This window comes from Chanos chanos, chromosome 3, assembly GCF_902362185.1.
Source record: "Chanos chanos chromosome 3, fChaCha1.1, whole genome shotgun sequence".
In the NCBI taxonomy this organism is placed as follows: Eukaryota; Metazoa; Chordata; class Actinopteri; order Gonorynchiformes; family Chanidae; genus Chanos; species Chanos chanos.
The window spans coordinates 36,608,292-36,631,607 of record NC_044497.1 but is presented as its reverse complement, the minus strand read 5'-3'; the positions used below and the strand labels follow the sequence as shown (position 1 = coordinate 36,631,607).

Below are 23,316 nucleotides of genomic sequence, written 5' to 3'. Positions count from 1 at the left end.
CCAAGGATGTTTAACAGGGAGATCACGCGAATAGCTATTTTACACATACACGTGCAAGGTGTATAGCACTCTCCCAGAAAGCTATTTTTCAAGTCTCTTAACCAACCAGTGATGGTGTTTATGATGCAGCAGATGTTTTTATTTACTTGTTTGTGCTCTCTTTCTCTTCATTGTCAGTTTTGACCTCACTGGTTCACTTCACTGATGGAGTCTTGTTTTGAAGTCTCTGAGATTATACATTCTTGCTCATCCCAACTCTCCTATGATATTTTCCTTTCCATTAATTCCTCTGGTTTTTTTGTTGAATTTTTCAAACACTTGAAAAGGGAATTATGTGTCATTTTTTCTTCTTTCCCTTACTTTCAATCTTCCTCTTTCCCTGGAGCCAAAAGAGGAAGACACCGATGGTTTTAATGGTTCTTGGGATTGGATGACTTCCCAGCCACAGATGCCCCCTGGCATGCTGACGTGTCACAAATTCCGGGAGATCCCTGGTGCCCAGTCCGGCCTGTCCTGCCTGGTTCTCCAGGCTCTCCAGGATCTCCAGGAGCACCATCACGCCCGTCTTTAATAGTTCCTGGCACTCCCGGGAGACCTACCACAGCAAAAGAGAGTACATTAGCCTCTAGTGAAATAAACAGAATAATATATATGTATATATATATATATATATACACGCTGAAAAAATCCTTTATGTATACACAATAATATATGTAGTGTATCTGACTCATTGGAGCAAAGAAAGGACATAGTTGTGATCTTGACAGAGGTTTTTGTATTCGCCCAGTGTAAAGGTTAAATGCTACATTTTTCAGTCTGGAGGTCAGAGGGGATTCATGGTCCTAACAGGTGTATTTTTCATGCTTTTCTGCTTCATAACGAGACAACTCCACATACCTTGTTCTCCTTGGTCACCCACGGGCCCTTCAATAGCCTTACCAGGGGGACCCTTGTCACCTGCTTCACCAATATCACCTACAGATTGAGAGTCAAAATGTAATTTACAATTTAATATCAGTTTAAATCTAACTCTCATTCTGAGCAACCATGCGAAACAAAATGAAAAATGTTTTTTTTATGGCCTCAGTGTGAGCACCACAACTCCTAGCTGTGTACTTTCATTTGAGTGCTTTTGCGTGAGTTTTACTGTAATACTACATACTTTATTTGTTTTTAAGTGTACACATTGTCAGTATTAGTTTTAGTCTGTTAATTGTTTCAAACAGATGACTGTTAAGTCCCTAACTTATTTAGTAGATTCTTGACATTCATTGATAGCTCTAGGACTGATCAGTTGATTGATAAATCTGTGTTATTGTCTATACTCTCTGGCATTATTGACTAAGATGTATAATTGACGTTATTCTCAGGGCTCTTTGTTGAAAGCACAGTATTTCACCTCTGGGACCAGGATCTCCAAGGTCCCCTGGTAGTCCTCTGTATCCAGGAGGTCCACGTGATCCAGGGTGTCCAATAGACCCAGATGGTCCGGGCTGGCCCGGTGGCCCAGCTGGCCCAGGTCGGCCGACGGCACCAGGGGCCAGAGGTCTCCTGAGATTGGCAGCCAGCTGTGCAATCTGGTCTAAGATAGAGGGAGGGAGAGAAAGTGTCAATTTAGGCATTTAATTTAGTTTTTTTCTCTGTAACATTCTTTCATTCAGCACTGCCTTATGTTATGTTTGTAGTGTTCTGTTAATATATTATGTTTGTAGTGTAGTATTATTGACAGGTGATGTTTAAGTCTACAGTGATTGAAAGGACATCTGTTAGACTTGTGAGCCTCACCATCAATCATAGCTCCACAGAGTTCTCTGATGTGCTGTTCACTTGCCAGTTTACCCTAAAAGATTGACCGAAAACAAAGCACCATTGGTATACCAAAGCTAATGCCATAGCTGTTTTGTTTCTTTTATCTTACTTGGTAAAGATGTAGGGCATGAATTAACTGTCACAGTACAAATGGACACCATTTAAAAACCATAAAGACATGTAAATTCTATTTGATTGTGTGTCACTGACATATCTGAAAAGATAAATGAAACTCTGAAGAGTCCAAGGTACTCACAGGGACTCCAGTTTTCCCTGCAATGCCAGGCTGACCAGGTTCTCCTTGGAATCCCATAAGTCCTGGTTTTCCAGGGGCTCCTCGTGCTCCTACTTCGCCTTGGGGTCCTGTCACACCTTTCGGTCCCAGCTCTCCATGTTTTCCTGACTGTGAATCAAGACAGCAGTTATAGTGAATAACCATCACTGATCATTATTAGACAACAGACCTGGGTGAAAATGTAGAAGTATGTCAATGATTGAGCTTTATGCCAACACTTGTTATAGTTCCTTTACCTTAAGTTGTTTTCTAGTAAAGGCACTAACCTCTAACAACACCGAATGTATAAAAGCGATGCTAAACAGACATCACATTAATGTCCCATAGAAACTTTGCCACACTTTCCCCGATGCAGTAAAACTGAGGGGTTAAGAATGCAGGATCACAGGAGGATGGAGGACTTGCAAGTTTTGGGACAGGACCAATTATTCACATACATCAAATATGCATTCACCTAAATTAAATATGAAGTCACCTAAATTAATCTAAGAATGAACAAACTTCATTTCCTGTGACAGGATGTAGGCTATAAAACTCAAAAAACAAAATAGAATGGTGTGTGTGTGTGTGTGTGTAGGTTTGTGATAGAGTTAAGTTCAACACATCCAAGCAAATTCAGGAGTCATGAGGATGAAAATGAGAATACCATGACTCTTGCTCTCTCTCTCTCTCTCTCTCTCTCTCTCTTTCTTTCTCTCTCTCCTGCTAAGGATGAAGGGAGAGGGTAGGTGGGAATGTAGCTCTTTCTCATCAGGTAATTGAAAGGAAAATAACTAGAGACAGCTCAGGAAAGGCAGTGAGCCACATCAGAGTGGTCTTTGTAATTACATTAATTGAGAGGTGAGCTCAGCAGCAGTGAGTGCATGGCATCTCCCCACCAACTCTCTTTCTCTCCTCTGGGCTTTGGATGAAATCATGTTAATAATGCTAAAGAAATAATCCATTAGGATGATTGGCCCTGTTAAACCTTGAATGTTTTCTTGAATTTCACAGAAACAGCTTGCCCAGTAACCACTAGGTGTGTGTGTGCTACTCTGACAGTGAGATGGAGGAAAACAGAAACACATAGAGGCTATCTCTTTTAAAGAGAAGTATTTGTGGATTAAATGGAAGTTTTCAACAGTAGACATTCAAAATCCATAAGGCATTTTAAAAAAATAAGAGGGAAACTGTTAGTGTATAAGTAATTATAGGACTTTTAGTATGGGAATAGCCTCCTTCCTAGACAACGTGTAATTGGATGGTCAAGTTGGCACTTCATAATTGGATGCTGTAGTAGGTGTTCTAATAAGATGGCTAATTGACACCACATTATTTGTCCATATTATTGTATTGTCTCCTACAATATATATGTTTACATACATATACTGTATATTTAAATATGTGTGTGTGTGTGTGTGTGTGTGTGTGTATATGTGTGTGTGTGTTTAAAACTGAGTCACCTCTCCTTTCTGGCCAGGAGGTCCAAATGGGCCCTGAGGAAAAAAAACAAGATACATTATTTTTCACATTATTAATGTCAGACATCATGCATGGATTAAATGCAGTATGATTACTCCAGACCTACCAACATACTAAGTTAGGAGTAAAATTTGATTGCATCTTTCTTAAACATAAACAGCAGATATTGAAAATCTCCAAGTTTATATCATTGGACAATTTTAATCAGTTATGTACCGGTTCTCCGTTCTCTCCAGGCAGGCCATCACTTCCGGCAACACCCTAAGAAGAAAAATCATGAAACAGATTTTAGACATTATACACAATCCTGTTAAGATTATCATCAATCAGAGCTGATACAGTGCACTTGAGCAGCCACACTTACCATGTCTCCTTTAGGGCCGGAGGCGCCCACTGGACCCTGAGAGAAGGTGAGAGAGACAGAGAGAGAGAGAGAGAGAGAGGTTATGAATGAGCAGGGAGTGAACAGCAGAGGTATGGCACACAGGCTGGGAGTTACTGGTAAAGTAGTGGAGGGAGCTGGCAAGGGAGTGTGTGAAGGAGCATAAAGATGGGCTTTGTTCTGTATCCACCACACTGAACAGGAGGAGTCTTTGTTACCTCTCCTCCGAATACTTTATGAAAACACTGCTCTGCAGGGCTGGAAGAAGGGGGTGCTTTCCTGTATGTGGGAGTGTGTGTGTGTGTGTGTGTGTGTGTGTGTGCGCATGTGTGTGTGTGCGCATGTGTGTGTGTGTGAGAGAGAGAGAGAGAGAGAGAGAGAGAGAGAGAGAGAGAGAGAGAGAAAGAGAGAGGGAGAGTGAAAGTAGGAATATGTTGTTGTATGTATGTAGTTTCTCTGCTGTAGCAGTATGTTTGTTAGATGTTCAGGGCATGATGGGAATTTCTTGAGTGCTTTGAAAATATCACTGAAATATCCATGTTACAAAACATCTTAAAATTTATTTGTAAAATACTAACAACTTTTATTCATATTTCTTTCTGTCAGTACTGCCATATGCAGTTCAGGTTTTTGACTATTATGAATGAGGAAACAGCTCTTTGATTTTGTCACGGTCAGCACTGTGGCACATATCATTATGCTGTCTTATGCTGGGTTGTTAGCAAATATTTAACTGATTACAACCAGTAAAAAAATCTTTAATATTTTGACAGAATTTTGGGATCTTTTTACTCCCCAGTGATTAATTGTCTGTAGGGCATATCTTGGGAAAGTAAATTAGGAAGGGTAATGTATGGCATAGAGCCTGCTTACTGGAAATCTCTGCCATGCAGTAATATGGTTCCCTTATGTCTGGGAGTGCACTCAGAGTGAAATTGTAGGGCAAAACATCAGCAGCCCCCAAACTCACCCTCTCTCCAAATCCACCCCTTATTCCTGTTGGGCCTGGAAGACCTGGATCTCCAATAGCTCCTTTAATGCCCTGAGGATAATACAGCATCAACAACAACAACAGTATTGTAATACATTGTGTTTCCAATACAGTCACACTCACAATACAGTCCTGTTCACCAGGGAGGAAAATTTGTATGTTCTGAACATTGATTATTTCTTAGCTGCTCACTTATTGGAAGAAGATTAAGATAGTTACATCCAGTTCAGACAGGGAAGACTGAGATACAAGAGGAGAAATTTTCTTTTGTTTTGTTTTGTTTTATGATTTTTGGGCTTGAAGCTGTGTGGAACATAGAGAAGTGGAGGATAACAGTTATAACTAAAATGCATTAAAACATGCTTTAAAACTCGTGTGAAATTTATCAGTATTACTAACCTGAAAGCCTTTGACACCTTGAGGCCCGGGGTTTCCAATTGGTCCAATTCCACCCTGCCAAACAAACAGGGTGAATACATCACTGAAGCACAACAGACAGAACACAAGTCTAATCTTTGGTACCTGGGCTCAGCTTTTACTGTTATACCAAATATTCACATCTCTTAATATGCATACTAATATGCATTTTAAACAGTTTATAAATATTAATATCTTTGACAGTATCTCTTTTTGGAAATACTCTTTCTGATGGCTGAAAAGTATGTAATGAATGTTTTTAATACAATCCAAACTGTTTTGTGCTTAGACTCATTCTTATGAATTCTCATTTACATTTAAATCAAAGCTTCCAATTTTGTTGCATTCTACATTACACAGATGATCTCTGGCACGCTGTGAGTTGTGGGACTAACCAGTCGTCAGTTAACATTTTTCATTCTATTGTAGGTTTCTCTCATCCTATTACTCTCTATTCTATCACAGACCGCACAATATTCTAGAAGGTTCCAGTGTCCTCTAACTGTTTCAGAAGAGTGCTGGTGGTTGGAATGCTACTCCCAGGGCTATATTCATGTGTTGCTATGCAACAGTTGATTTTTTATGATCCTCTACTTTGTGAAGTAATCACAAGTATTGTTTTATAGAGCTAATCAACTGTAATTTTATGGTTGAAGAAAATCTATTTATCAGTTGTGAATCATCTAATCTCCCAAACTGTATTCATTGCACAGTTCACTGAATATACATGTATTTGAAAAAAAATTGAGAGATAATTATATTCCACTCTGATATTCTCTGCCCTGTTGCAGTATTTTTGTGTCTTTGGCAACAGATAGAAAAGAAATCAGACATGTTTAAAAATAGATAATCTAGACATGTCTTTCACAAACAGGTAGCAGAAAATGGATTCCACTAATTAAAACATGTTCTCCGTCTCAGATTCTATGCCCTCTTCTAGGGTTACTGTTCATATCAATGGCTACTTGAGACCAACTTTTCGCATCTCATCCTCTTAAAAATCTCCTATCAAAAACACCCAATTTCAAAGTATCCCAATATTCACATCCCTGTCTAAGTATAGGTCCTTGTTCAACAGAAGGGTATTACACATTAATGTCTAACCATGCATTGAACCTTATCTGCCATTGATGATAGCTCATATATGATGTCATTGGGGAATAGGGTGTGTTGCCATAGTGATGATTGTTTGACTTTTGTGTGTACTTACAGCAACACCTCTGGGTCCAGCCTCACCCCTCTCTCCTGGGATGCCAATTTCACCCTGTGAGTGGAGTGACATGAGACATAACCATAAACCTGGAGCAACTCTCAGCTATCCTACAACTCAAAGCTATCACACAAAATGAATTCTATACACCTGGCTTCTTTTTGTGATAGCCTTGTACAAATAACTGACAATGATAGAGTTGTTCAGAAAAGTTTGTTATCCACACTGAATCAAACTTAACAATTATTCTTACAACTACTTTCCAGGTCTTACTGCTAATACCACAAAATTATGGTTTGCAGTAGGGGATGTAATAGAGCCCTGACATAAATGTCCCCACAGAGGCACATCAGATACATACAGGAATACCTGGTTCTCCAGATGGTCCTGCCTCACCCATCTCTCCTGGATCACCCTGTGTGTATACAATTACAAGGGTTACATACAAGGGTTACAATTAGCTGAACATGGATCTAACAGGCCTATTTCAGTACTTATAACATCCTTATATAGAGAGTTTGTCAATTCTCTATATAAAATGCTAAATGACTTGAACTCACTGATCACCTATTATAACTTCACTGATTGTGTTACATTCCTTATTCAATGACATCACCAACTCTTTGCTATTTGACATGATTTCTATGACATCAGCAATTCTTTGGTATTTGACATGATTTCTATGACATCAGCAACTATGCAACATCATATGGTACTACTGATATCAAGACTCTTAAGCATTATTCGATTTGCATGACATCTTTAGGCATACGCTGAAATACTATATGACATCTCTGACTATATGAAATCACTGACTGTATGACATCACCAAACTCATGACATCACTAGTGATGTGTTGCAATTTAATGTGATGTCATTCATGTTATGATGTCACCATTATTTGGCAAAACTATGGCTGTGACCAGAATGGATCCCTAACTGCATTTTTTGGCGCTAAAATGTATATGAACCATTTTTTTTGGTGTTTGAACTGTAAAATGAAATTGTGGAGTGATTTTGAGGGCACACTGTATTTCCCATGAACACTGTATTAGCTAGTGAACATGCCTGGTCACTAAAAGGGTGAATGTATAGGAAAAATCATGTTAAGTCTCTTGTTATTAAGTCACAGAACTAGCAAAATGACATCATCAATCAAGCTACTGAATGTTTAAGTGCCACTTCATAATTTATGAAATGTGCATTTTTATAAGTGTTTTAAGAATCTTAAACACCAAAACAATAGCTAATATATGTTAATATTTGTATGGTATATGTTAATACAACCTGAACTAATGCCAACATTAACATCACAAAAAAAAAAGAAATAGTAGACAGTAACAGCTGTCTTTGACAAATTTATTAGTGTTGATGCTTAATTCTCTTGTCATTTTAGCTACATAGTTGTAGTTAAACTGTCATGCATTAATGTTGGGTACATTTTTATATGTGACTGGTGAAACAGCTTGATGACGCGTAAGTGTTCAAATTCATTTATTAATCTGTATGTTTATATAATCTGTGAATAATACATGTAAATAAAATATGTATATATAGTCTATATGACATAATCTACTACTATATATGTAATATGCATGTATACATTTTGCAATATTATTCATTTTCATCCCCATCAGTTCATTATATACATATATACGTATATAATGAACACACACACACACACACACACACACACACACACAAATATATAAATATGTATATAATATTGAATGTAATAGTGAACTGACGGGATGAAAAATGGATGGATGAATGATGGAGTGAGGTACTTATGGTACTTAACACTTTGGGGAACTTATGTATATGTCCCGAACGTGGTGGAATATTTTCCACATCTGAACATTCTGCCAATAAATACCAGGATTTAAGTGCCTGAGCTTGACTAGTATGTTTTCCTGGAAATTAAACAGGTCAGATTTTGTGATAGAATATTTAAAAACTTAACAATGATACTTTTTTTTTTTCAAAAGTTACAAGTACAAAAAATCACTGCATTACAGGAATTACTCATGTCAAATTTTGAGAGTGGTGAAAAGCTGACATCACTGGGCTGTGTCACCTCATTGGAGAATGATCACAGAAAGTGAAAGTGAAAGTGATATCTCTGACTGGGTTCTGTTTGAGCTCTATGAGGTCAGTATGGACATTATGCTTCCACATGAAAGCCAGATCACGGTCGTAAAATGCTAACATTCTAAGCAAAACTGCTGCACACATTTAAAAAAAATCATAATTTAATAAGAACTATAGTGAGAAAACATCTAGTTAAACAAATAAAAAAAAAAATCAAATATGAACACGCAAAACTACATTCACAGTAGAAATAAAAATTACTCACAACTTGACCCTTAGCTCCTTTTGCTCCAGCTTTTCCTTGTAGACCCTGAAACACACACACACACATTGACGCACATTTCCAATGACACACCTTTTGCAGGTATATTGTACTGTATCGTATATGGTTGTTCAGGTAATTACACAGAAACAAAACTTTCTCCTTCACATACTCACAGGAAGTCCATTTGGCCCTTTCTCTCCAGGAACCCCAGGTCGGCCTGCATCACCCTGACAACGCAGCGAAACATTGTAACCGTGACATCAGTTCTACCTCACCAGTTACACAGAGAGACACCTGATCATTCACTATTTTCAGAAAGAGCAAAATGCTGCTTACTTTTTCTCCGTCTAGCCCCTGAGTGCCATCTTTACCATCCCGGCCTGGCATTCCCTGAGAGGCGCAGGGTTTAAAAACAGTAGGTGAGAAAAAGTTATGGTTATTTCTTGTTTAACATGCTACATATTGCATTTTTTTTTCTCTTTTCTTTGAGAAACTTACTGGTTCTCCCTTAGGTCCAGCTGCTCCAGGAACTCCTTTGGGCCCAATTTTACCCTACAACCCAAGGGCAATACTCCATTTAATATCAACATGACAAACCATCCTTTTAAAAATGACATTGAGCTTTATCCTCCATTGCACTAAATGGTATGTTGTCATAGCCCATGGATCTGCATATAAATATGCCCAAACTGTTTTTACTCACAATGTCTCCCTTTGGCCCTTTGAAACCTTGGGGTCCTTTTTCTCCAGCGTCACCCTGGAGTTATCAAATGATGCACACATAGCTATTTATTGTTCAGATTCATCATGAACACAGGGTAAAAAAAATGAGTGATGAAGAATTCAAAATCTCAAGCAATTAAAACAATTTTGAAACAAATAAACAGCAAACATTTAGGTAAATCTACAAATGAGGAGACACTCACTGTTTTCCCAATGATGCCTGCAATGCCAGGTTTGCCTCTAAAACCAGGCAATCCCTAAAAGAAGAGAGAGGGTGAGAGAACTTCAGATGCACAGGGCAAAAATTAACTGTGTTGTCATGACAGTGTAGCACATACTGACAGATCTACTGCTTTTCCTACTGGTAGACAAGAAGTTTGATGAAGGCTTGTGTAATAGTCTGTACGGATTTACATGGTTTCAATGTGCCTCACTGATTTTATAATCAGAAAGAATACTTCTGATCACTTGCATTTCCTTATACATAGGTACCAACCTACAGGTTCTGTAGATGTAGCTCTTGACTTGCTACAGGTTGGAGCATAAATTATTCATTTGGCTTTTAACCACTTCTGTGTCTGTAAAATTTTAAATCAGGTGAACACTCACACGGTCTCCAACTGGCCCCATTGGCCCCTGAAGTCCCCTCAAGCCACGAGGGCCCTGTTAAACCAGACATGGAAAAGTCCATGATAAACAAAAACAAAATCAAATAAACAGACCGTCTCTACCAGCCAAAGAAAAGCAGAAAAATAATTCTAGCACTTTATTGTTATGGTTCCTGAACTGGAGCTTGTTATAGTATGGCCTCAGGAACTGATGGGCAATATTTTAGAATCAAGCAGCATAGACAAGTGAAAAAAAAGAGAAAGAAAAAAAAATGGCCCTGGCAGCAGTTATACAAAGGCCAAGTTTAAGAATAATCTCCATTGCCTCCAGTGTCTTCTCTGCAGTCTCCTCACAATGACATTCAATGATCCCCTGTCACCTCTTTAAGAATGAGACGTGTGCTCAGAGTGTATGTTAAAGGACTGGAGATTAGGCTGTCTAGACACAGGCTCTCTCACTCTCTTTCTCTCTCTCTCTAGACACAATAAGGATACTCGATAGCTTCAGGGTAGAGCTAACATTTACACCTCAATTCACACCTCAGCTGATGAAAGAGAAAGGGAGAGAGAGAATGAGAGAGAGAGAGAGAGAGAGAGAGAGAGAGAGAGATCTTTTACCTGAAGGCCCACTGTGCCTGGGATACCAGGAGGACCAGGAGGCCCAGGATCACCCTGAGAGGAGAGAAAGAGAGAGAGAGAGAGAGAGAGAGAGAGAGAGAGAGAGAGAAACAGACAGACAAAATGACATATACACACTCAGAGTTTTTCTCCAAAGGTGAGACATCAAAATATATAGAGGGGAACATGAAATTAGATTACATGCCTTCTCGCCATCCTTTCCAACCTCTCCTTTGTCTCCTTTGTGTCCTGTGTGCCCCTGAAGGTTAGAAAGAAAGAGAAAACAGTAGAAAGGAATGACAGAGAATGAAATGATCAAGATTCCAGCAAGACATGTTTGACCAAAACTGGAGAAGCACCTTAAATCCAGGCATTCCAGGAGGTCCAGGGGGTCCAGGAGGGCAGATGGCAGGACACTGAAATGCAAACAATGACAGCGTTTACACAAACATCCCCTGAAACACAACACTTACAGCTACTGTTTGATTTACCACTGGTTTGAGCCATAGTGCATTTATCCTAAGACTGTGACCCATGTAACTCTGACAGTTGTTCCTGCCTGGTGTAAATGGCATTTGTGCGCTACGCTCCTAACTGCAATAATAAATAAATGTTGTATAAGTATGTAATCTAACACTGCACATAACATATTTACACACACACACACACACACACACACACACACACACACTAAATATATGTTCTGTTACATAAGAGCTGTTGTGTTGTTCTTTAATGAGGTAATGTAAACACAGATGCTCAAGGGTTCAAATGGGGACACACTCACCAAAAGGTCTCCGCTGCCATCAGGAAAACCCCCTGGGAGTCCCTACAGATAACAATATGTTCACATTAGACACTGTACAATAGATCCATTTGGTAAATTCACCTGCATAATCAGAATTTACACTTTAAGCTATATATCTCATGGACTTTTATTCTGTTCACAGAAAGCCATCTCAGTGAGAATTCAGAGCACACATCTTACATGCCATCTGATTACACAATTTCTCCACCAGGGGGCAGTAGCACAGCATACATATCAATGGTTTATCCATGCAACACAGATATTGTTTTTGCTTAATCTACTCCTCTGTTAACATGAACATGGTACAGGATTGGCACTGATGATTATGAAGCTGGAATATGAGGGCTCAATGTTTAGCTGGATACGTACTGGGGGTCCGTCTGGGCCTGGAGGACCGGGAAGTCCAGGAAGTCCTTCAGGTCCCTGGGGAGGGAAAGACCAAATAAATTGGATGTCAGTAAGTTGCTCATGGATAGGATATAGGATTAGATACAGATGGTTTTATATGAACCTGTCACACCCTTCAGTCAGCTCAGCGTCAATACTAATATCCAGTTTCTTTCTTTTACAGTACTCTTTTACTTTTACAGTACATGCTTTCCCAAGAGGCTTTTTCCAATGCTGACAAACAGATAGATAGATAGATAGATAGATAGATAGATAGATAGATAGTAGATAGATAGATAGCAGATAGCTAGATAGTAGATAGCTAGGTAGATAGATGGATAGAGAGAGAGAGAGAGAGAGAGAGAGAGAGAGAGAGAGAGAGAGATAGAAATAGCCTCCCTGTAAATGCCATGCCGGGTGCCTTTACTTGGTGTTGGCGGCTCATTTAAATTCAAATATATATTAATTATGGATGCTAACAGCAAACCCCAATCTCTTCGTATGAATTATCTATTCAAATCAAAGCCAAGTCCTCTCCTCTGAACCCCTGTGTGTGGCTGCTGATTAAACCTTTGGACTGAGATGATACCCAGTGACTGTTCCTTCCCACCCTCAGTCAGATATCATTCCACAGAGAGCTTCCACGGCCACACAACACATTTTTCAGTGAATGAATAAAACCTAATAGTTTTTTAATGGATTAAATAAATACTTTTCAGCATCGTATATAATTCATTCTCATAAATAACTGTTGCAAGGCCGGTGTCAAACCAATGTAAAATAACCCTGTAATGAATTCTGGGCAGTGTGAAGATTCATATCCAAGATTGCTATTTGCAGCTGAAACCAAACAGGCTCTTATTTTATTTCTCTCCTACCACCTTGCAGACTGATGCAACAAAAAACTGTTCATGGATATGAGTTGGTGAATATGAAATTAAGAATACTGGCCATATGTATTATAAGTTTTCATGATCTGTTTTCTGAATATTATTCATGACATCTGAGGCACCATGCATTAGTGTTTAAGAGGACAGGGATATGAAGTAAATGAGAGAATCAACTTGTTTATTAAACAAGAAAATGACAACATATGAGAGTGTGGGAATTAAGACAAAGTTGACATTTAAATGCCATAAAATCCTGTAGATATTCAATCATCATAAAATGCCTCATACAGAGATGCCTCATTTAAAAAAGACTAAATAACAAATAAAGAATAAATCAGCTGATAACCAGCTGCAGTTTCTTTCTCTGTGCCAACTTTAACCGACCACTTGGGCTTATTTGCCCGTTTGACTGGCCTGTGTGCCTCTCATTTCCCTGGGAACACTATTTGTCTCCAGAGACAATGGGCTGAAACACAAAGGTTTTGTTGGACGGAGCTGTTTCAATTTCAGTCACTCACCGCTGGTCCCTGTGGTCCCACGCCACCTGGTAAACCATTAACCCCTGGAAGTCCCTGTGGCCACCAGAAACACACACACACACACACACACACACACACACACACACACACACACACACACACACACACACACACACAAACAGAGAATCCTTGCTGGTTTATTCATTTTGTCTTTAGTATAGAGTATAGTGTATGTAGTCATTTATGACTATATATGTTTACGAAGATGGACACTTTTGCAGAAATTTGTTGTACTCACTGGTGCTCCTGGTCTCCCCCTGCCCTAAGGAAGACAACGAACAAAGTAAGACAAACCGCAAAAACACAGAGTGTGTAGGTGGGCATGTGTGTGTGCATGAGTGCATGTGTGTGCATGCTATTATGAAGGAAGATACTAGGCAATCCCATACATGAATTGAAAATAGTATTATGTCATGGAGTTTGGCCAGACAATGTGGTGGTACTGAATATGGTATGATAGCAAACAGACTATGGTAGCTGTAACTAGATTAATGGATGAAGATGTATGTTAAAGATGTGAATTAGTAATTCTGTGTAAATAGCTTGAACCCTTCTGACACAAAGCAGATGTGATGTACATACTCCTATCTCTGTAGACACAGAGATAGGTGTGTGTAAATAAGACTTCTATGTGTAGTTTATAAGGTGTATTATAAGTGCTCCACAGGCATGAGCAAGTGAAGTCATGTTAAGATGTAGGTGAAAGGTGTAGATTGCAATGTATGTTATAAAGGCTTTGTGGACAGGCATCAACAGATGTGGACAGGTGAAACAGATGTGAACAGGTGTAGACAGGTTAAGCAGGTACAGACAAGTGAAAGAGATGTGGACACCTGAAGGAGGTTTAGCTAAATGCGAACAGACAGATCAGGTTTAAACAGGTGAAGCAGGTGTGGAGCAGGTGTACACAGGTTATGCAAGTGTAAGGTCGTGACACTGATATGGAAAGGTGGAGCAGGTATAGACAGATGAAGCATGAATAGACAGGTGTAAAAAGGTGGAGCAGGTATAGACAGATGAAGCATGAATAGACAGGTGTAAACAGGTGGAGCAGGTATAGACAGATGAAGCATGAATAGACAGGTGTAAACAGGAGGAGCAGGTATAGACAGATGAAGCATGAATAGACAGGTGTAAACAGGTGGAGCAGGTATAGACAGATGAAGCATGAATAGACAGGTGTAAACAGGTGGAGCAGGTATAGACAGATGAAGCATGAATAGACAGGTGTAAACAGGTGGAGCAGGTATAGACAGATGAAGCATGAATAGACAGGTGTAAACAGGTGGAGCAGGTATAGACAGATGAAGCATGAATAGACAGGTGTAAACAGGTGGAGCAGGTATAGACAGATGAAGCATGAATAGACAGGTGTAAACAGGTGAAGGCGGTACAGATAGGTGAAACGTGATTAGACAGGTGTAAACGGGTGAAGCAGGTACAGACAGGTAAAACATGAATAGATAATTGTAAACAGTGAGGCAGGTGTAGATAAGTTGTTTACTTACAGGAGGCCCAGCAGGTCCAGGAGGTCCTGCTTCACCCTGTCAAAAGACACCAAATATTTTAGCTGCTCTCATAGTTCCTTGCTAATTAAACAAGCTGTGAACTCTAAGCTATATGCATAATTCATCATGGTTTTGTCAAAGTTATACATTAAACATTATCAAGGTCCACATATGGAAATGTTTAAGTGTCTGTAAACCCATAATATGACTGCATAATCATACAATTTTCATTGTTATGATCCAGTTTTATGCATTACTCACTCACCGTATATATATATATATATATATATGGAGAGAGAGAGAGAGAGAGGCCTACGTAGCTCACTATACACTTTGTCAACACTCCCCACTACAGCAGGTTTGGAAATATTGAAAAATGGCATATAATATTTACAGCCTATAGTAACTCCACAAGACACTGGGTGGATGTTTTGAGAATGGCCTTTCTCTTTCCAGACAGGTATTCTGGAAAACTGCATAAATAGAAATCAAAGATTGTCAGAGCCTTTGATGTTGAGTTAATGCAGCCATGGCTCTTCGTGACTTACAACGGGAAGCACACACACGCGCGCGCACACCCACACACACACACACACACGCACACACACACACGCGCGCACGTGCACACACACACACACACAAACACACGTACATGGACACATAAACAGACAGGGACCAAAAGCTCAGCTGTGTTTGGTCTAGCTGTGTGTTGTAAAGAACGAAAACACACAACAACTACACATATACACTAGGGTGCTATTGTGAGTCCTATTACCTCTCTGCCTGTGTAAACTTCTGACTACATACCACACACACACACACAAACAAACAAAGACACAAACAGATGAGGGAAACAAGAAGAAAGGAGAAAAAAGAGGGGGCAGAGCAGGCAAAAGTCTTTTGATTATGTCAGAAAAAACAGAATGACTGATTTCAGTTAAAATTTGACAATTTTGTGTGTTTATCTATTATTGCTAATCATCAACAGACAAACATAATGCCTCCTTCCACAAAAGTTTGCTTGGCTTTGATGTGTGTAAAATGAATGCTTGGGTGGATCTCAGTGGGCGATTAGGCTACTCAGCAGAAACAACAAATTAAAAGACTGAGATCTCTTCTCTTTTATCCAAAGACAAAGACGTCTAGCCAGCAAAGATCCTTACTTTTTTGGTTTCAACCAATCTTTGAATCTTTGACATTAATGCAGCTTTGGATGAGGTCTGCCGAGTGCCATTCTCTTGATTATCTGAAACTGCAAATTTCACTGAACAGATAGAGGAGTTGCAGACAGTCCAACATAGCTTTCCCGTCTGTTCACAAGTCAGACCAATCAACGCAATGCCAGTATATCAGAGATATTCAGTTTCTGAATGTGTGTAGTTTCATACCCAGAGTTGTTTAGCCATAGATTTAAGCAGCTTACTCTATATATGCTTATCACACTATTTTCATATCATCTGTCCACCTCTCATATTCCTCATCTTCATTATCCTCAAGGAAGATAATGAGTGTTTTCACGGTCACCAAAGCTGTTCCCTCTATTTCCTAAGCTCCTAAAACCCTCCACAGGAAGATTTGGCATTCCTGGGCAGATTAAAGCTCTCCGCGGTCTCTGCTGGTCAAATCCGACTGAAAGTCAGCTGAACACTCATTAAAATCAGATCCAGAAAGAACCATCAGAAGTCTGATAAATCCAGTCAGACAGGCCCTTTAAAAAACCTTGATTCTGCCTGTTGTTCAGAATCTGCTCTCACCCACAAAAACACTCACAAATGGCTGTTTGGGAGAAATCAAAGACCGGTAAATGGGAGAAAAGAGTCAAACTTTTATGAAAACTGATAATGTTTTCTTGTTCTTATGTTCCTGATCTTATACAACATCTGAATACATCTAAAACAAAAACTTGATTTTGGAGTGAGTTTGGGGCATAAGCCAAGTGACCGCAAACACTCAAATACAGTTGTCCCTGGGTATGTCTCTGACTAAATGTCAGTTTTCCAGTAAACCATAAAGCCAACATTAACGTTTTAGCCACATGGACTTCATCATTAGCGGACAGCCGAGAGTGAAAGAGGCAAAACTGTACTCACCACTTCCCCTGGAGGCCCGTCCTTCCCTTGAGGTCCATCAGGTCCTGTCAATCCCTGAAAACACACACACAAAAAAAAATACTTGTAGAAACCTGACGATCAACAATTCAATCTTCTCCATAGGCCTACATAAAAACATAAATGAAACATAAGTTGCAAATTCCATGTCCTTTGTGTCAGCTTTGGGATACAACTCGTTTAAATTCACTTCTCTATGGCACTCTGCAATATTTTACACTTTCTTATGTGTTTTTGCTACAAAACATGTGAAAACATTTGTTTGGGCTGAAAAGGAAAAAGTATTAATTCCAGTGCTTGTGAATGACACTTAATAACACATGATGTGTGTGTGTGTGTGTATATATATATATACACATACACACACACATATATATGTATATCTTCCCATGTAGCTCTCTGTACTATAGTTAAGGTTTTGTCAGTAGAATGGCCTTGTCTGCAGTGCACAGGTGAAATTGGATTATTAGGCAATGTGGGTGAATGTGTCCATCTGTCACTCACGTCCACTCCTGGGAGGCCAGGCAGTCCGGGACTTCCTGCTGTCCCTGGTATCCCAGCTTTACCCTTTGGACCCTAAAGAATCGAATCAGAGAACAGATCATCAATACTTGTATCACAGAGGTGTTAACTCAATGACAAAACCTGTCGTTAAATCTGTCATAAACTCAGCTAATCTATTGCAACCCAACATTTAATCTATCAAAATATAGATGGGCTTGTATTCCAACAGCTATTTTGCTGACTGTACAATTGTTACGTTTCATGCTTTAAAATAACACTCAGTCACTTTCAATGTTCTTAAAGTGTGTTTTTCTTAAGAATCTTTTAAATCCAGGCCTCAGAATCACAACACACTCTGGAATCCACCAATGACCTGTGAAACACCAACCTTACAGGACAAGGCCAAAAATACAGCAAGAGTAGATCATCCCATCCCTGAGAACTACAGGCAAGTTTCAAGACTTATAAATTATGGCTGATTATACTCACAGGCTTCCCAGGAAGCCCAGGAGGACCAGGTTTACCCTGTCAGTGAAAACACATAAGAAAAGGTTTAGTCATATGTACTCAAAACACTGTGTAGAGCATAATTCCCTTTCAACCCCAGTATAATGGGTAATTCTTCATCAAATTACAGTAAATAGGCATTTAAGATGGCTACAGAGTACTTACATATAGATATAACTATCAATAAACAGTAATTTGTTGATACCCAAATTTAAGTAGAACATTACTGATGCAAAATAATTTTTTATTCAGTGAAAGGTACCAGACGTCTGGTGAAGATGGTTAGTTTCACTGTCATTCAGCTGTAAAGGTCTATAGGACAAAATGCCAGTCAGCTTTTTTTGTTGCTCCAATTGGCCAAACATTCAGCAAGGGGAGAGCAAACAACTCCAAAGCAGAGACTGAGGTGTGATGGGAGGTGAAGAAGGGGAGGGGGTAAAGAGAGGGAGGTAACTACAGAAGGTCTCCTTTGAATTGGGGCTGCATGAATGAGCCCTCTGTCATTCCTGCCAGCCAGCCAGCAGAGAAATGGTTTTAATTTACAGAGGAAACACAGACTGTTTTCTTAACAAGTTCCCCTAGTACGGTTTTCCTTTCAAGACATACAGCACATATTAAGATACACACAATAAAGAATAGCTGATAGTATTCTTTAGATACGGAATCCTGTAGTAACTTCAGAAAGTACAGATGAGGTGTATATCTTTTACTGTGAGATCTGGAAAATTGGAAAAAATGTAATAGGATGCCTTTCTGTGCATTGTGTCTAACTGGGTTTCATTTTTAATGTGTCAGGGATATTTGTGTTGGTCTACAGCCTTACAGCTTAAATGAACAAGGAGTGGGTGTGGTCATCAAGGTTTGAAGGAGGAGCATTTCATATAAAATAAGACCAACCAGAGCTATGGGTAAGGTCAGTGTTGTATCTCTGACATAGCACAATTAGATACGAACATAACTCAGAAGAGGCCATCCTCCATTCTAGCTTTGTTTTACCATTTCAAATGTGCTATTTTTGAGATGGACATCAGGGAAGACTACTCTTCTAACACAATCAGTTTTAGTGATCTTCTCATTGACTTTATTGTTTTGTGACTGACGGAATACCTATGAGATTGAAAACGATTCTGTAAGAAGGTGAAATGTTTGTGGGTTAACTTTGGCTGCAACTTTGGGGAGGTGTTTGGTTGAAAAGACCAATTCTTTGAGTCTGCTTCATGGACTAATTCGGTGAAATATATTCAGAATTGAACGACCGGTTCACATTTAATTCAGATCATTAGCAGGTTGGTATAATCTCTGAATCAGTCTTTTATTCCCTTCTCCAAATTAGTGAGCCAGATTTGTGCACTTACATCCACGCCGTCTTTCCCTGGGGGTCCCGGGGGTCCAGCAGGCCCAGGAGATCCTCGAGGGCCTGGTCTCTGCAAAACACACACAAAAAATGCACCAAATTACATAAATGATCAAGAAAGGTCATTCACCAGCAAAAATCATACATTATAATACATTGCTTGACTGTGATTCTTACTGTTTAATAATTCTGCTTGTTTTAAAATTTTAATGAACCTTTATATGTACATTTGTTCATTTAATGCAGACATGAATTCTTAAGAAACAACGTGTAAATATCATAAGATAGTACCCCAGGAACTAAAAGAAGAATTTCTTTACAATCTTTTTTGAAAACAAAGAGGAATTTATAATGAACTCATTTGAAAGAAAAGAGAAATGCACATCAGCTTGATTTCCTGGAGGTATTTAAATACAATCCAAAGAGGGTTTTTAAGATTCCGCTTAAATTCCGCTGAATTCTTACCTATTAGCAGGCACTAAACAAGTGCGCCCTGACGCAAAAGTGTGCCAAATTACGCATGCATACAACTTTGAAAAATGGCAGCTAGGTAAAGTGTCCTACATAAATAAAGTCCTGCTTAATATACAAATCTTGAAAAGACGGACACTTTAAATTTAAATTTAAGTGTTATTTTTGTCTCGGACAGTGGCTTGCGCTCTGGTGTTCCATATGGCATTCCAAATGCTGCTTTGAACAACAAAGGTATCATTGTGCGGAAGCTCGCAGTCTCCCAAGCTCTGCATTCCTCAGCTTTGGGGGGGAAAAACAAACTCGACTTTGAACATTTCACGATAACGTTAAAAATATCGGAGGGAACAGAATAAGCAACCCTGTTCAGGACGAAAGTTTCAAGCGAGTGAAAACAAATATATATTAGTACCTGAACAATTAAGTTAAAATCTGCTGACATCTGGTCAGCTGATTTTCTTTCAGCTAGTAAGTAGCAAGTCATACTATTTTATTCAAACCGAAAAACAACTTGCAAAAGCTTTTTATTTTCCACTGTCTATGTTTTATGTGCTAACCTATTTAAAAAGTCCGTTGAAGCTGATTTATATTCCTTAAAAATTGATTGAAACATTTGATGGAGTTCACACGATACATTAATAACCAGCAGGCATAACAGATGTAGGAGTGGACTGCCAAATTTGCAAACCTAAGTTTTCTCTTTTCCATTCTCAGCCCAGGGTTTTCTTTTGGAATATTTAATAACGTAAAATTTGCAGTGGATAAAATAAAACATCAGTTTTTGTACTACCAAGGGAGCAGCGCTTACCTGGGCAAGGGAAGATGTCAAAAGCTGGCAGAGAATGAGCAACCCAAGAGCTGAGAACATAGTCATGTCTCCAGTTCTCCCCTCAGCTCCGTTAAGCGTTGAAAAAGTCGAGCCCCGTTCCCTGTCCTCGCTGCTTGCTCTCCCCCCCGGCTTACCGTGACGGAGCGCTCCTTCACCTCACGGCGCGCGGCTCCTAAATGAGTTTCAGGTTGATTCCAGATAAACCCGAGCCTCCAGCCGAAGGGGCTGAACTCAGTCGTTCGCTTTCAGATGAGGTGAAAAGGGGGGGAGGACGCAACAGAGGAGAGGATCACGAGAGTAGAGAGGGGGTGGACGATTCTTGGTTTTAAAAATGGGACGCGCTGAAAACTAAAAAAATCCGTTGAACAAGAAGTTTCTAGCGAATAGGAGATAGCAAACCGACAGCCAATGACAGAGTAAGATCCTGGGAAACCGCTTTTCATGCATTCGCAGCAGATATTTAGTACTCTTACAGGCCAGGTAAACACTTATGTTGGGCCTTGACAGATTTGTCCAGGTATTTTTCTTGAGTTTAGAGAAGGCTATTTACGTTATTGTAGATGCCACTAACCTTTGCTGAAGCTACTTTTAACTGGGCTACTTTCAGTAATTTAAAACCAGCAAATAACTACAAACATTTGTCCTCAGACATATTTAAAATACTGGATTTTATACAGCTCTTTATTGTGGCCATTACTGAAATATAAATGCATTGAAGACTTAAAAAACTTCACTTTCTTCTTGTCCTCAAACACTAGGGACAAACGTTTATATAGGGTCTTTTTTGTCTCAATGCTTAGTGCTATTTCACAGAGCTAAAAATGGCTTACAGATACTTCACGTGGTTAAAATGAAGCAACACCAAAGTGGTTCATTAAATTTACCAAAGGAAGTTTTGTTCCCAAGCTTTTTTTCCTCCTTTTGTCCAGCTGCTCAGTGATTAACACATAAGAAACACTCCTGCCTGGTGAATAGGTATCTCTAGCCTTTTTTTTTTCTAGGACAAATTCTTTGGATGATCAGTCTGACTACCAATCCCTAACATTTTATCAGCAAAAGAAAAGACAAATACCACTACATGACCAGAGGACTGGTGGTAAGAACTTCATGAGGTTATGGAGTTTGTGAGTCCATGCAAAAGTAAACTCAGAGGAAAAAAAACATAAAATCCACACCCACATATTGTTACAATTTTATTGTCTATTATTTGTCACTGGATGCCTTCAACATGATTTTTTAGGAGTCATAGAAACTTTTTAATCTCTGCTTGGTAACAGCCATCAATAACACAATCCTACCAAAATTTCCCACTGTATGTGGATAAATTGTAACCGTATTTTTTTCTAAAATGTATACAGTGCTGTGTAAGGGGAATGAATACACTAGGGGGAAAAAATTTAAATCAGGAATGAAAAAAAAAATTCTTCCTGAGAATTGATATTTTAACTAACTGAAAAGGACACCGGACCTTTGGCTACACACAGGTTCCAAAATGGCAATAATACAAAAAACTATTAATAAATACTAAGAGCCAGTCTGTTTCTTCAAACAAAATAGTTCTACAAGTAGAGGTCAAATAGTATGATCCTGTCGCTAATACTTTCATATTAACTCTATATATATGTTTCATACAATCAACTAGTCCTGTGTTTTGGCAATTACGTATGCAAACAGTATGCAAATGATAAATCCTACTGCCCCCATCTTTTACTCAGTGCAACATCATTCAGTGACATTAATCAAAGTACAATCCTCTTCATCTTACAAGGCCTTCTACACCTGCAGTTTAGTATGAATAAAGGTACTGCTTTACTTTCTTCCGTGACATATACAACTTTACTCCAGTGCAATAGAAATGCATTCAAAGCTTGTGTTATCTTGCTGATGGTACCTATTAATGTTTTCAAAGAGAAAATAGGTTTTCCAATATATAATAGTTTCATTTGAAGTCACGTTTCTATAAAAGAGCATGAAAGAGTACTGAAATCTGTTCTTACTTCTAATGAAAAGAACTTGAAATGAAAAGAAAATGAAAAGCTCAGCCTCTCCTTCAAAACAAAAGCACCACACAACTTAATCCTTCAAAATAAAAGTTGTACCTGGAGCATTCCAGGCTTTACATGGTCATGGGAAGGGCACAGCCTACAGGATTTATTCATATTTTAAACATATCAATGGCTGAGACAAACAAAATTCACAAGGGATGACTTTTTTTCAACTCAACAGTACTTCTGTGGTGACACCACTTTGAGGGGTTGAATGGTGTAAATGACATTTCCAACACTTCATTTTAAACACATCTGAAGAGAAAACAAAGTTAAAAAAAAAAAAAAAGAAAAAGAAAAAAGCTAATCTAAGGATATCCCATTTTTACAGATGAGGAATAAATTTAGAAACACATGTAAGGAATTAAGTGGTGGAATTTTGTTGAAGGTGTTCATTCAAAAGTTCATCATTAAATAAGGCCTGGAATGTGGTCACAATAAAATGCATCTTCCAAGCAGCAACTTCATGTCCTTCAAGAGTGCAAGTTCTTCACTA

The 23,316-nt window shown here is 38.9% G+C and overlaps 1 protein-coding gene across 1 annotated transcript; it reads right to left on the bottom strand.

Annotated features, from left to right (window-relative positions):
* Nucleotides 1-309: 309 nt before the first annotated feature.
* col9a3 (collagen, type IX, alpha 3) lies at nt 310-20,925 on the bottom strand. Its single transcript, XM_030767395.1, has 32 exons — nt 20,755-20,925; nt 19,477-19,545; nt 18,104-18,139; nt 17,615-17,686; nt 17,093-17,146; nt 15,003-15,038; nt 13,733-13,756; nt 13,474-13,527; nt 12,048-12,101; nt 11,658-11,699; nt 11,230-11,286; nt 11,076-11,129; nt 10,871-10,924; nt 10,254-10,307; nt 9,848-9,901; nt 9,625-9,678; nt 9,420-9,473; nt 9,258-9,311; nt 9,095-9,148; nt 8,922-8,966; nt 6,927-6,980; nt 6,566-6,619; nt 5,338-5,391; nt 4,918-4,989; nt 3,930-3,965; nt 3,782-3,826; nt 3,547-3,579; nt 2,066-2,212; nt 1,786-1,840; nt 1,400-1,582; nt 898-975; nt 310-595 (listed from the first exon to the last, which is right to left on the bottom strand). The coding sequence occupies exons 1-32, from the start codon at nt 20,818-20,820 to the stop codon at nt 411-413; spliced, it is 2,037 nt and encodes a 678-aa protein (XP_030623255.1). The 5' UTR covers nt 20,821-20,925; the 3' UTR covers nt 310-410.
* Between the last annotated feature and the right edge of the window lie 2,391 nt (nt 20,926-23,316).

Bases quoted from the DNA above. Each gene is read 5' to 3' on its own strand.
- col9a3 (XM_030767395.1), bottom strand. From the start codon at position 20,820: ATGACTATGTTCTCAGCTCTTGGGTTGCTCATTCTCTGCCAGCTTTTG. The intron at 6,981-8,921 runs GTGAGTAATTTT...GTATACACACAG, and splicing joins AAGGAGCTAAGGGTCAAGTT to GGTGATCCAGGAGAGATGGG. The intron at 596-897 runs GTATGTGGAGTT...TTGCTGTGGTAG, and splicing joins GGGTGACCAAGGAGAACAAG to GTCTCCCGGGAGTGCCAGGA.